This window comes from Epinephelus moara, chromosome 13 (genome assembly GCF_006386435.1).
Source record: "Epinephelus moara isolate mb chromosome 13, YSFRI_EMoa_1.0, whole genome shotgun sequence".
Classification (NCBI taxonomy): domain Eukaryota; kingdom Metazoa; phylum Chordata; class Actinopteri; order Perciformes; family Serranidae; genus Epinephelus; species Epinephelus moara.
The window spans coordinates 10838680-10853217 of record NC_065518.1 but is presented as its reverse complement, the minus strand read 5'-3'; the positions used below and the strand labels follow the sequence as shown (position 1 = coordinate 10853217).

The window sequence follows — 14538 nt, the reverse complement described above, 5'->3', positions numbered from 1 at the left end:
AATAAACACGTAAAGTACGTAGAGAGGGCATGACTGATTGACAGGGTAGTGATCCAATCATGACAACGTCATTCTCAGCCTGCGCTCCTACCGGGTAATCGACATTATTTTTAAAATTAATTTATTAATTTTATATTCTAACCGAAAACATGATGTGAATAACACTCAAGTCATTCAAGTGATCATGTCTCAAGTCAAGTCAAGTCCCGAGTCTTTAACTTCCAAGTCCGAGTCAAGTCTCAAGTCTTTTATTTTTTGTCATCAAAACAGTGACTCGAGTCGACTCGAGTCCAAGTCACAATGACTCGAGTCCCCATCTCTGGTTTATGCTAATTGCTGATTACCGGGAGCGCGCTGTCACTTTACGATGGATTGGCATTCATGATCATACATACGTGTTTACGATCAAATCTGAGTTTCCCGCGGTGTTCCTGAATCCGGAGTAGGTTTTTAGTAGCATAGGCTTTTATGTGCAAATCTACACACAGATTTACTCACTTTTCATGAATGAGACCCACTGAAACTAGTAAAACTAAACTAAAACAACAAAAAAGTTTTTAAAAAGTGGCTGGATGAATGATGTAATAAAAGAGGGGACTGTGCCTTTAATGCTGTAATAGCATTTTGCAGAAACAACAAGCACTGAGCTTAGCTGCTGCTGTAAACAATGCTGCAGCTCTCATGTCGTCCACAGTGAAGTCTGAGGGAGTCAGAGGAGGCAGGTCAGGCAAGGACCACAGCACGCAACAACAAGACAATAATACAGGGCTGGCCCTAGACCTCTGGGGGCCCTGAACAGGATTTGGTTTGGGGGGAGCCTCATTGTAACCTATTCGCATGACACTAAACCAATGTGTGTGTTGTAAATAAAGCAAACATTATCCTCAACTCAACCCAACTCAATATATCCACAGACACCTCGTAGCTACACATTCTAGACCCAAAATAGTGATTTAGCCAACACAACAGTACAACTAAACACAAGACATGTCAGACAGTTATCTTTTCATTTACCTGAATTTGCATGATGGGCTCGACAATCGATTCACAGCAACATGATGTAACATTAGTGTGTTCTCGAGCCCTGATAGTGGACACAGGAAGTGGTACAAAATGTGAAATGGGTCATTCCAGCACCCACACTCTATGACGGATACATCATCTCACTCCTGTGTGCACGGTCTGACTGTCATAGAAAAGGACGGCTCTGTCAGCTTGCAGCTTTTATTATCGTTTTTATTTGATTTGATTTGATTTGATTTGATTTGATTTGATTTGATTTNCTCTATGACGGATACATCATCTCACTCCTGTGTGCACGGTCTGACTGTCATAGAAAAGGACGGCTCTGTCAGCTTGCAGCTTTTATTATCGTTTTTATTTGATTTGATTTGATTTGATTTGATTTACCATAGCATCATGGGAATGCTTGTTTTGTAGGGGACAGTAGCTTTAATTAATTTTTATTTTATTTTATTTTATTTTATTTTATTTTATTTTATTTTATTTTATTTACCATAGCATCATGCTTGTTTTGTAGGAGACTGTAGCTTTAATTATTTTTATGATATTTTATTTTATTTTATTTTATATATTTTTTATCACCATAGCATCATGAGTATGCTTGTTTTGTAGGGAACTGTAGCTTTAATTGTTTTATTTTATTTTATTTTATCACCACAGCATCAAGGAAGTGCTTGTTTTGTAGGGGACAGGAAATTACTTGGCCTGACTAAATTGTCAATATCATCTTTGAGTGCCTTGTTTTGTCTCTATTTGTTGGCAAATATGACACAAAAAAATCACTTTTAATTTGTTTTTTGTCTCTCGTTCATTAAAAAAAATCTTTTCTAGACCAAGGGCCCATCCCAACTGCTTATATCAGTTTATGTGTAGAGCTGGCTCTGCAATTAGAGCACTTAAATGCACTTATTAGCTTGTAAGATGAAGTTTGTTGTATGTTTATATTTATTGTTAGTTGGTTAGTGGCGTTATAAATGATTGATCCCATATTCAGTGATATTAGAGGGGTTGTTGTGTGAGCCTGAGAGCTCTGTTGTTTCTATGAATGGGTTAATGGGGCTTGATTAGCTCCACTGTGAAGACATCCGGTGTGTGTTGAACTTGTGGACCCCACCTGTGAATGAGCACATAGATGGTCTCTGTCAGGCTTCAGCTGATGCCATTACTGCTCCCCCGGCGTGTTCGATCACGGCGACCATGATGACCACGTGAACGCTCAAACCAATTATGGCCCCTGGCAGCGGCTTACGATCAGGCTCATCTTGTGTAGAGGGATTTCGGCAAATTGGATCAGGCTGCTTACAGGGGCTTAGCATGACGTACTGCAACTTTGAGTTTAATCATGAGGATCCTCGGCAATCCTCCACCTCTCCAAGAGAGCGGAACATCACGATTAGCCTCACCTGTGTGTTAACGAGGGAAAAAACGGTAAAAAGTTGGGGGAGATAACGCCTTGTGAAATTTAAGGTTTCTGTCACAATGGGAGAGGAGTTAACTTTGAAGAAATAACACTCCTGCGCTGCTCCCGGGTCCTCCTGGGTTCTTCACCTCTGCTGTTTTGCTGTGGGATGGATTACAGGCTGAGCTGACGGACCAGCCACAGGAGACCGTGATCGCAAAGAACCCCTTGGAGCTCCTGCCGATCATCATTTGACTCCCTTCTTCACAGGCGAGGACACATCACAGGTTGAACCATGGTGTTAATGTTGGTCAAGTTTGACCTGAAGAAGCGGGTAAAGCTCGCTCAGACAGTCTGGTTCATGTACTGGTTTGCCGTGATGGCCGGCGTGCTGGTCTTCAGCATGGGCCTTTTCTTTAAGATCGAGCTGCGAAAGCGCTCGGAACTTATGGACAACAACGAGAGCCACTTCTTGCCCAACCTGCTCATATTCATGGGCCTAATAGCCTGCGGCATCAACGCCTTCGGAGGCAAAGTGTGCTACGACTCCCTGGACCCTACCAAGTTCGTAAAGTGGAAGCCCATGTTGAAGGGCTTCCTGATGTTCTGCGTGGGCTTCAACGCCCTGCTGCTCGTCACAGCCCTGCTGTGTTTCCTGATGAGGATCCCCCTGCAGTTCACGCTGGCCGAGGGGCTGAGGAACGGCATGAAGTTCTACAAGGACACGGACACACCGGGACGCTGCTACATGAAGAGGACCCTGGACCTGATGCAGATGGAGTTTCGTTGCTGCGGAAATGACAACTTCAGAGATTGGTTTGAGATTCAGTGGGTTAGCAACCGCTACCTGGACTTCAGCGCAAAGGAAGTCAAAGAGTAAGTGACAAAAAAAAGTATGATAATCTCTTAAAAGGTAGAAGACTTGTGACAAAAAAAAGTATGATAATCTCTTAAAAGGTAGAAGACTTAGAGATGAATGTGTGGGGTGTCAGTGGCTTAGTGGTAGAGCAGGCGCCCCATGTACAAGGCTGTTGCCGCAGCGGCCCGGGTTCGACTCCAGCCTGTGGCCCTTTGCTGCATGTCACTCCCTCTCTCTCTCCCCCTTTCACGCTTGTCTGTCCTATCAATTAAAAAAAAAAAATCTTTTTAAAAAAAAAAAGAGATGAATGTGTGACGGCTTAAAGAGGTTGTCATTGAACCTGAAGGTATCAAGGTGGGGTCCTTTAGGGGTCGTCCATACAAAGTTACAGTTCAGTATAAGTGGATTTGAGGTGAAGGTAGGTCAGCAGGTGCATTATTCACTTTCATCCACTAAGGATTAGCATCACAGAAATGGTGACAGCAATGGGGATGTGGCACAGGGGGCTGTGAGGGCGGAGGAGGTTACCAGGCAGTTTTATGGATAACGCTGAGGAGGAGGGACCTGAGGAGGTGATTAGAAACAGAAAAAGAAACAAAAGGTCAAAAGGCCCGTATGGGATTAGAAGTTCATGTCCATTGATGTGTGGCCTCTTTGTGTCAACCTGCTCATATCTGCACTGATTTTTCAGCGACAGGCTCCAGTTAGGTTTGTGAGGACAATTGTGAAGGGGACAGTTTGGATCGTCGGCACACACAGCAGTTAGTGTTTAATCTCAAGGATTACAGCGTCCATGTCCTTCAAGAATCAGTGTCCAGTCCAATCAGCTGAGGAGCTGGCAACACTTCAAGGACGGCACTGCACAATAGAGCAATTTGTAGACGGGATTTTGAACTCAGTATAAACACCAGCTATCCGATTACAATAACACTGGACAGTAAAACTGATGTGGTGTCCCTGTGGGACATCTTTTGATGTCACATTTTCAGTTTCAAAGAGGCTTCTCTTTTAACCCAAATTTTAAATATCAGTACAGCCATCTTTCTGTCTTTCTCTGGAGCTGCGTTCATTGTCTTACAATAAAACCGCACACATATGCACATCTATATACATGCACACACATACAACAAATGTAATAACAATGATAGTGGATAGCATAAAATGAACTTTAAAAAAGACGGGTTAAAATAAAGTTTAAAAAAAGAAAAAAAGAATAGATGATATAATTGAGGTGGTCTATAAAAGGTTGCCAAATTTTGACATCCTTTATGACCCATGTGCTCATCTGTTGTCTCTGACACGTTGACATTCGAGTGCTGCTGCTATTCTGAACATGTTTGTCTCTATTTTATTGCGTTAACTTGAGGAGGCTGTGAAACCGAATTGCCCATTTGAGATAAATGCATTTGAACTGAACTGAACTATCAGATGTGAATGTTTTATTGTATTTTATTTATTTATTTATTTATTTACCATAGCATCATGGAAGTGCTTGTTTTGTAGGGGGCAGTAAATTACTTGGCCTGACTAAATTGTCAGTATCACCATCTCTGATTTCCTTGTTTTGTCTTTATTTGTGGGCAAAAATGACACAAAAAAATTCAGCTGGCGTGTTTGTTCAGTTCTTTGTTTCCAGTTAAGTAAAAACAACCCTCCCTCCCGCTGGTGGGCAGACACACGATACCATATTGTGTTTTTACTATGTTCAAATCCATAGTTTCTGGAACTGCCATGAAAGGTCTTTCTATCATTCTTGATAAGGCCTGAAAAATATTGCTCCAATAATTTGATATCCTCAGGCAACTCCAGAACATATTTATTTATTATTTATTTAACAGTGACAGTGCACAGCTACTTAGCTGCACCAGAGTTAGCTATAAGTTCATTTTCATCTGTCGTCCCTGGACAGGAAACAGAGAATCATTTCATCTCAATTTTCAACAATAGCAAGACAACACAACAAGAAGTCATCGCAACAATAACAACAGCAACAACAATACAACTACAACATTAAGATACCACAAGATTTAATGATGTTAGATCAAGTGTTTGAGTTCATCGTCCACATGAATTATCCTATCGACTTTTGGTTTAGACCTACAACCATCGTTCTAACTGATGTCTTAGTAAGTACTTTCCAGTACTTTCCTATTTAGTGTCGTATTTCCAGTATGTTCTGTAGCGTTGATCAAAGTCTGAACTGGGAGGTTATTTTGGGCTTAATGAGATGTTGATGTTTCCCGAAATCACTGATCCATATTGGACCTGCTCAGGTCTTACTGATCCTATCGTGTCTTTCCACTGACCTGCTACCATCCATCAATCACAGCGGTCGAGATCTGGGTCAAGCCCTTTAAAGTGAAATCTGACTTTTATTGTACTTGTTTGACGTGTAGAGGTGGTATCAGTGAGCACAGTCAGTTATGTTTTAATGGTGGTTCTTGACTGATGGTTGTACATCAGTGTTGCTCAGGGTTTACGCAGTATAAAAAGAGTAATAAACAAGTAGGACGATAGAAGCAATATAAACCACTTCATCTGCTCTGCAATAATGTGACCTGTGTCAAGCATCAAGTGTTTGATTTATGCTTAATATCTGTTGGAGAGATGTTGATTTACTGCTTAGTGTTGAGGAAACAATGTGTCCTGTTGTATTGGAGTGCATAATATCCTTAAGTAGAGCCTCTAAAACTTCCTCGTCCTGTGCTTATTAGCAGAGTGTGGTTCAATTTGATTGTATTCGCTAACTGAAAAGATAAAATCCAACAATAAACTGTAACAACCACTAATTATACTTCAAGTAATTTTAGCTCACACAGGCTGCAAATATAGTCCATGACCTTTAAGCTTAGCTCACTTTCACCTCCCACCCATCATAACGTGTCACTCTGCCTCATCCTCTTATCTCAGCCGCATCGGGAGCAACGTGGATGGCCAGTATCTGATGGACGGAGTCCCGTTCAGCTGCTGTAACCCCAGCTCCCCCAGACCCTGCATCCAGCACCAGATGACCAACAACACTGCCCACTACAGCTACGACCACTACACAGAGGAGCTCAACGTGTGGAAGCGCGGCTGCCGCGACGCCATGCTGTCCTACTACGGAGGCATGATGAACACCATCGGAGCGCTGGTGGTGCTGGTCACTATGCTGGAGGTCAGGGCCGCCGATGCATCAACACAAATATTCACGCAAATGTGATCATTTTCCATCTTACGTTGAAGAGTTTGGTTAAAAAGTAATGTTAACTCAATTATGTCAAATTTCAGTAGAATACCGGCACCATCATTTAACTGGTTTCCATGTTATGACTTGATTGAATGGGCATGATCACCGGTTATCGGCCTCACAGATTTAAAGAGGTTTAAAGGGGCCTGCTGCACCTACAATAAGGTCGCAGTCGTTGTTATTATGAGGGGAGCAAAGGAGGAAGTCAGATTTCGTTATAACAGCGATAAACAAAACAGGACTTTCACCCAGGAGACTGGGGTTTGTGTCCATTGTGAAACCAAAAATCAACATTGACTTATTTTAACTGACATAAGCAAGCAAGTCACATTATGTCACATCACGTTGCTCACGTTACATAACAAACATGCTTATTATAACCCACACCGTGATGTTTTTTCTAAATCTAACCACACAGTATCGGCGATGAGACCCAAATAATCTGCTCCCAATGGCATTGGGTGTTTAATGTGCTGATAACAGCTTTGGGAATGTTCCAGTAGGTGTAGCAGGCCCCTTCTAATCTGTTTCTATGAGGCTGACTGATAACGCCCATTCAATCGAGCGATAACAATCAAAATAGGCAACTGAGCCCACGGTCCTGCTGCACTATAATGGGGGTGGGGAACCAGATGTACATTTGCCAAACCAACCAGTTAGTTGAAGTATTTTTTCTTGTGAAAATGAAGTGTTTTAAAACACTTCAGATGAAGTATAAATATCACATGTGTGTCATTTGTTCGAGTATGTAAGTTTTCTAGTCAAAGTCTTTTGTGCCTCATATGGCTTGCAAAGCTGTAATGGGCTCATTATGCTCGGAGGCCTGAAGGCAGAAACATTGGTACTTAAGTTAAGCTCGAGTTGTAGTTGTTTTTTTCACAGTGTCCAAAAAGGGCAAAAATGGGCCCATATTACACCTGAAAACAAAGGTAAAATTTTTGGAAGTGTAATGCATTTGTCTGGGAAACAAAAATCTGTTCTTGTTGTTCTGAATAAACAAGATAATAGCTGTGTTAATATAGAAATACAGAGCAGAATTTTTCTTCCCAAGTGAATACATCACACTTCTGTAGAAGCAATTTAAAGCAATATTTTTGACTTTCCAAGAGAAAAGACTTTGGGGCTGAAGACTAACAGGTTGGTTTGGCAAAAAGCATGTTTGGTTAACTTCCCCACCTTCACTAAAAACAGCGCACAGCCGCTTCCTTGAGCTTTTCCGTGGAACCCTCCAGGACTGTCTCCCACTAAAACAGGGCTAACCATCACTTTACAATGAAACGTGACCCTTACAGAATTCGTGTTAAGACATGTAATACACATAGAAATACTCTTTGCGTAAGGAAGCTCACATGCATCCTTATGCGAGGATCATACACAAGTTTCCTCTTGTGTCAGTTACATAGTGGACTCATAGATGTATAACAATAACTAGATACCGGACCCAAACATGGGCCTGTTCAGTCCCATGGAATTGCTCACCTGGTGCATACGCCAAAAACAGTTTCTAGGTAAGATAACATGACATTTGTGCATGGACTAGCTAGGTAACTTAGCAATGTTCCAGCTAGTTAGCTAGTGTTTGTGACATATAACTTGTGAGACAATAGTAGTAGTAGTAGTAGTTCACTGAGCGGTTTCACACAGAACTTAATGGTACTATGACAAATGTTACTCTGTTATTTCAAAGTCATTCAGTCATAACGATAGATTTATAATAATATCTAGATACAGGACGCCAAGATGGCGCATGTTCATTCCAATGGAGCTGCTAGCCTGGTGCATACGCCAGAGGAAGTTTCTAGCGTCTGGGTTTACTTCTGGGGTATTCAGCCCACTGAATATGCTCAGAAGTGTTTCTCCCGCTGCCCTCACCCGTGAGTTCCCATTTAGCTCATGGACTTGACATTGTGATGATGTCACAGGTTTTTATGTTGCTGTTCTCGGCTCGAGGAAAGCTTGAGGAATATTAAACCTTCATGGATCAAACATTTATGATAAAAAGCTTCGTAACTCCGTTGCAGTTCGAGGTGGCCAATCAACAGTTTTACAGATTTTTTACAGGATTTATTCACTGCAATACCATGAGTGGCCACTGGGAAAAATTGGCAGTAAAGTGGGATTTATACTTGTACGCAAACTCTACGCCATAGCCTACGCACGTTGCCTACACCATTGTGAGCAGTTATATTTGTGCGGTGGTGTGTCTGTGTCACTCTGCAGTTACACCTCCAAAAGACTAGTCGGTCGCGGAGGTTTATGTGAAGTGCTGTAAAGTTTAGTTGATTCAAAACACACATTAAACACACATTAAACATGGCTTAATAGAGACAATTTCAAACACAAGTACACAAATCAGCTTCACTATAACTCACAGCATTCACAGACAAACACTTGTCTTTATCTGGACACATTTTCCCCACAAATACAACATGCTAACGTTATTAGCACAAGCCTATGGCATTTTACATTGTATAAATTAGCCTAGCAGCTAGCAAACATTTCCTAGTCTCATATGAAGCCAGGGACAACAGCAACATTTAACAAAGGTAATGTCACATAATGCGGCTCCATTACAACTCACAAGGTTCACTGACAAAACAACCGTCTTATACTAAACACGTTTTTCCAAACAAATATAACATGCTAACGTTATTAGCGCAAGCCTGTGGTATTTTACATTGTATAAATTAGCCTAGCGACAAGCGGAGATTTTTGTGGAGGCTTTATTGTCTTCACAATTTATTGTTTCTTATCTGTGAAATTAAAGTAAATAAAAGCTTCGTTTCCACTGAGGGAAATGGTTTCAGCTTACAGAAACTTGTGGTTACATTTCTGGGGAGGTGCACATCAGGCTACAGAGTAGTGTACGGTGTTGATTCAACGCAGAAATATAAATTCCACGTAAGGTTGAGCTGCTTTCCCGGGGGCCTGATTGGACCATGATTGGCTTACCAAACTATGATGTGACAAAGTGATCTTGAATTCAAAAGAAACGTTCATTGATGAAAGAGAGACCAACCTGCTAGTGTCAAACTTCTGCACAGTGAAGTCACATTAAGGAAACTCATGTATGAGTGGAGGAGGAGTCTGATGATACCGTAATATGTTCAGCTATCTTCTGATGAATTCAGAGAGGGCTCAGTGAAGCTGTTCTGTCAGGTGAGGACTCTGACCGCCCGGTAGCAGCAGTGAGGTGAAGAGCTCGTGTATAAACTTGCAAAGCCTTGACCCAGTTGGCACGTCCATCACCTCCCTCCTTTCCACTGCTGCATCCTCTTCTCAAACAACTCGATCCTCTTTGTCTACTTTGGGGTTACCCTGCAGCACCTTTGGCATGGACCCCAGTGCAGCTTACCTGCAGCATCTCACCTGCTACTTTCTACCTGAATGTTAATCCTATAGCAGCCAAATGGCATCTCGCCTCCCGTCAACTCTCCCCTGAGCTTCCACTGCCAACATCTGTTGTTGTTGTTGTTGTTGTTGTTGTTGTTAAGGTCCAAGAATCTGAGCACCACTACACAGAACAGCGTTCAGATAATTCCTCGAAGTCTGTCATAGTCGGTGTGTCCCTGCGTCACCTCGAGAGGACAGCGTCATTTAGATAACTTCTCCCAGAAATCCAGCAGACAAAGAGTTGCTCTAAAAACTTGGCAACACCGTTGAAGCTGATCTGACCCACAGTCGGAGGAATCCCTGATTTTAGAGCAGTTATGCAAGCGTCTTCATGCTGACACAGATAGTGGGCTCAGAGATGGAGTAATGGGTTAATCTATCAGGGAGGTGACGAGGATAGACCCACTTCCTGGAGCCTGAGCTCTCAGTCAGTCTTAAATTACTTCTTAACATTTCCAATCATAGAGTCGACATTTTTAGCCTGTAGATTGCTTCTAAAATAGATTTTTTTTTTTTTTTTAATTTAAGATTTTTTGGGGGGGGCTTTTTGCCTTTGATGGGCGGACGGTTTCAAGTGTGAGGGGACGGTATGCAAGGAGGGGCTGTTGGCTGGAACTGCTATTTTAAATTCTAAGACTTGAATTTTTGGATCTAAATTTGATTAAATTTGAGCAACCTTATTATTTTTATTTTATCTTATTTTATTTTATCTATTTTAGATTCTAAGACTTGAATTTTTTGGATCTAAATTTGATGAAATTTGAGCAACCTTATTTTTATTTTATTTTATTCTTGGACATTCTGAGTCTTGAATTTTTGGATCTAAATTTGATTAGATTTGAGCAACCTTATTATTTTTGTTTTATTTTATCTATTTTAAAATCTAAGACTTGAATTTTTCTTTATCTGAATTTGATTAAATTTGAGAAAACTTAATATTTTTTATTTTATTTTATTTTTTGAGATTCTGAGTCTTGAATTTTTGGATCTAAATTTGATTAAATTTGAACAACCTTATTTTTATTTTATTTTATCTTATTTAATTTTTATTTTGTTTTATTTTATTTTATTAGATTTTTGGATCTGAATTTGAATTTGAGCAACCTTAACTTTTGTTTTTAGAATTATCTGAACATTGACAAAAAAATATATTCAAATTGAGCTTTTGAATTGCATTTTTAGGAAATTTCATTTTTCCATCTCAAAGAGGTGAATTCCGACCAAATAAATTCAGGTGGTGTTTAAAATTCAGTCTTAAGTGACTGTTAAAATCTAAATACTTGTGTCTCTTATTTGCCTCCATATTACATTATTGCATCCTAGTTAGTGAAACATTGATAAACTGCATCTCCGACTTGCAGATTGTATGAAGTTATTTGTCCTTTTGAGTTTTCTTCATCTTCTGATCTTCTGTGTTACAAACAGGCCTATAAAACATGTCTGTAGTGACTGATACATGTTCCTGTCTGTCACAGGTTGCTGTGACCATCGGCCTGCAGTATGTCAACAGCTCCCTGTCCACCCTGGCTAACCCCGACGACCCGGAGAGCGAGAGCGAGGGCTGGATCCTGGAGAAGACAGTGAAGGAGACGTTCACCGACATCATGGACAAAATGAAGGCCATGGGCAAAGGCAGCAAGGTGGAGGAGGGGGGCGAGGCAGCGGTTGCCACGGTGAGCTGAGCTGTCCCCCTCTGCAAAAACTGACACCACTCCCACACCTGAGGAGGAGAGGAAGGGGACGTGTGTGATTACTACGTTTTTCTACCAACATTCATAATGTAGACACACACACACACACACACACACACACACACACACACACACACACACACACAAACACACACATATTTGGCTATGAACGCCTTTTAAACGGACTCCTTTCGAATGGACTCCTTACATTAATAATTCTAAACTGTGTATTCAAACATAGAGAAAGATAATGTGTAGGGTGAGTTATGTTTTTCATTTTTCATTTTTGGTTCTCCCCCAACCAAACAAATCTAAAACTTTTGCTCCACAGCTTTCTTCAAAAGAGAATTTTGGTTTCCAGCACTCGGTGGGGTTTGGATCTTGTCAACATTTGAAGTAAATGTGATATGTATTGATAAATGTCAGATGCTTTGCAATCACAAGTAAATATGTAATTTTTCCGTTGTATTGTTGGAGGTGCAGATGGAAGATATTTACAGCCCATGAAATGCAGTGTTTTATTTTTGTTAACCTGTCTATAGCACTTTGGCTTGTAGCTGATTCTTTACATAGACAAAGCAAACAAATTTAACCCCCACACTCAGCTGTTTTTATACTCCAGTCCACCTTTGTCCCCACTGACGACGGGATAAGCTCCTGAGATGGAGTAAAATCATCAATTGAATGAGTTGGTTTGAATCATGCATGAACGTTGAGGCACATGGTCGGAGAGTGAGGCGCAGGAACTGTGATGTGAGCCCTGGAGAGAGGCAGGGCCGACTCCAACCCCGTGGAGGACGACTGAAATTGGCAGCTAAATCTTGGCTCGTGACCCCTGTACTGTAATCTCAGGTCCTCTGTGGTGTTTCCCTCAAGCATTCAGTACCTGTATATTGACACACATGTATGTATATTCTAACCAACTGGGTTGCTGTCTTTGTACATAGTGTAGAAAACGATGACAAAAAAATTTAACTTTTTTAAAAAAAACAATGTAATTAAGCTAAATCTTTTATTTTAAATCCATGTAAAGTTTTTCCAATTTTTTTGTTTTTTTGGCTTTGTGAGTCTGTGTAGAAGAAGAGATTATGACGACTGTACAAAAACGAAATAAAGGATTTTAGAGATGTGATTCGACAGTGAAATGAGGACGTCTCGACCTTCAGTCACACAAACCTGAGATCAAGAGGCGAGGCATGCTGTGAGTGCCGCAGGGTTCCTGATTAAGTCAATAGGATGAGGGCAATTATGGCATTACTGCTTTCACATGGACATCGGATGACTCTTCACATGTCCAGCGTAAGGGCGGGGGGGAGGGGTTGCACCAGATGCATTCACAAACACTATAGTGCATGCACATGTGTTTGCAAGTGACTTATTGGTGAAATTATTGGTATTTCTTTGCCTTAAACCAGCTCTGAATGAGCTTTGACTTCTAAAGATGCACAAAACAAATCCTTTCGTCCCTTCAGCCTCATGTATCAATAAACAGCAACCACTTTCTGGAAACACAATCCACCACAAAACTGAGATCCACATATTCATGAGGAACGAGGACACCAAAGCCAGCATGGCTCAGTGAGAGCAGATGGGGGGCTGTGAAGAGTCAGCAGGAACGGTAAAGAGGCCAACTCCGCGCAGTATTTTTGTTGGACCCAAAGCACATAACCGGCGCTGAGCAGATAAGAAGCCTAATCGGCTTTAGATTAGCATGAGCCCCTCAGCCAGGTGAGCAGGTGATGTCCTGCTGCAGGACTCACGTCACGGAGACAGAGACACACAGAGACAGAGAGACAAACAGGAGAAAGTGTGCTGACCTGAGTGGGATGAAAATGAATGTTGAGGGACAAAACTCAGGCTGGATGGAAGAATTAATCAGATGCTTTACTTAAGTAAAAGTTCTGCATTAAAAAAGTAAAAGTTAAGTATTTTCAGGAAAATATATTTAAAGTATCAAATGTAAAAGTATTCATTATGCAGCAGAAAGGTTCCTGACAGTGTTATGACATGTGAACAGCATTTTAATGTAGTAACTGGTTGAGAAGGAGCTTACTGTGTCTATTTTATACCAATATTTATATATACTCCACTTTACAGAGGGAAATATTACACTATCTGCGCTACATTTATTTGACAGCTTTAGTTACTTTACAGATTCAGATTGTATCCTGTATTATTACAGATAAAGATGAGACTTTATTGATCCTTAAGTGAAATTTACAAGCTACCCAGTAGAGTAAAACTATAACTATAGTTACAACATTAAAGTGATGCACATCAGTGATTATAATCCAATAATATAATATAGCTACATTATTTGTGAAATGGGGCGGCATGGTGTTACAGTGGTTAGCATTGTCGCCTCACGGCAAGAGGGTTCCTGGTTCAAACCCTGGGGTGGGGGAGCCTCTCTGGGTACTCCAGTTTCCTCCAAAGACATGGAGGTTAATTGGTGACTCTAAATTGTCCGTAGGTGTGAATGGTTGTCTGTGGCCTGGTTCGAAACCCAGGGTGGGGGAGCCCTTCTGTGTTTGCATGTTCTCCCCGTTTCAGCATGGGTTTTCTCCAGGTACTCCGGCTTCCTCCCACAGTCCAAAGACATGCAGGTTAATTGGTGACTCTAAATTGTCCGTAGGTGTGAATGTGAGTGTGAATGGTTGTCTGTCTCCATGTGTCAGCCCTGTGATAGTCTGGTGACCTGTCCAGGGTGAACCCTGCCTCTCCCCCAATGTCAGCTGGGATAGGCTCCAGCCCCCCATGACCCTCAAGAGAATAAGTGGTTACAGAAAATGAATGAATGTCCAAAAAATGCCGTGAATTTTAAAGTGCAATTCTTCCCTCTGAAATGGCTGCTGGTGGTGTAATGGTGTGGGGGAGATTTTCTTAGTACCAACTGAGCATGGTTTAAACACCACAGCCTACCTGAGTATTGTTGCTGACCGTG

General features: G+C 41.3%; 1 protein-coding gene across 1 annotated transcript; it reads left to right on the top strand.

The window, feature by feature from the left end:
* The first annotated feature begins 2390 nt into the window (after positions 1 to 2390).
* Positions 2391 to 12705, top strand: prph2a (peripherin 2a (retinal degeneration, slow)). Its single transcript, XM_050060150.1, has 3 exons — positions 2391 to 3298; positions 6192 to 6438; positions 11379 to 12705. The coding sequence occupies exons 1-3, from the start codon at positions 2718 to 2720 to the stop codon at positions 11583 to 11585; spliced, it is 1035 nt and encodes a 344-aa protein (XP_049916107.1). The 5' UTR covers positions 2391 to 2717; the 3' UTR covers positions 11586 to 12705.
* Positions 12706 to 14538: the final 1833 nt, after the last annotated feature.

Bases quoted from the DNA above. Each gene is read 5' to 3' on its own strand.
- prph2a (XM_050060150.1), top strand. From the start codon at position 2,718: ATGGTGTTAATGTTGGTCAAGTTTGACCTGAAGAAGCGGGTAAAGCTC. The intron at 3,299-6,191 runs GTAAGTGACAAA...CTCTTATCTCAG, and splicing joins AGCGCAAAGGAAGTCAAAGA to CCGCATCGGGAGCAACGTGG. The intron at 6,439-11,378 runs GTCAGGGCCGCC...TGTCTGTCACAG, and splicing joins TGCTGGTCACTATGCTGGAG to GTTGCTGTGACCATCGGCCT.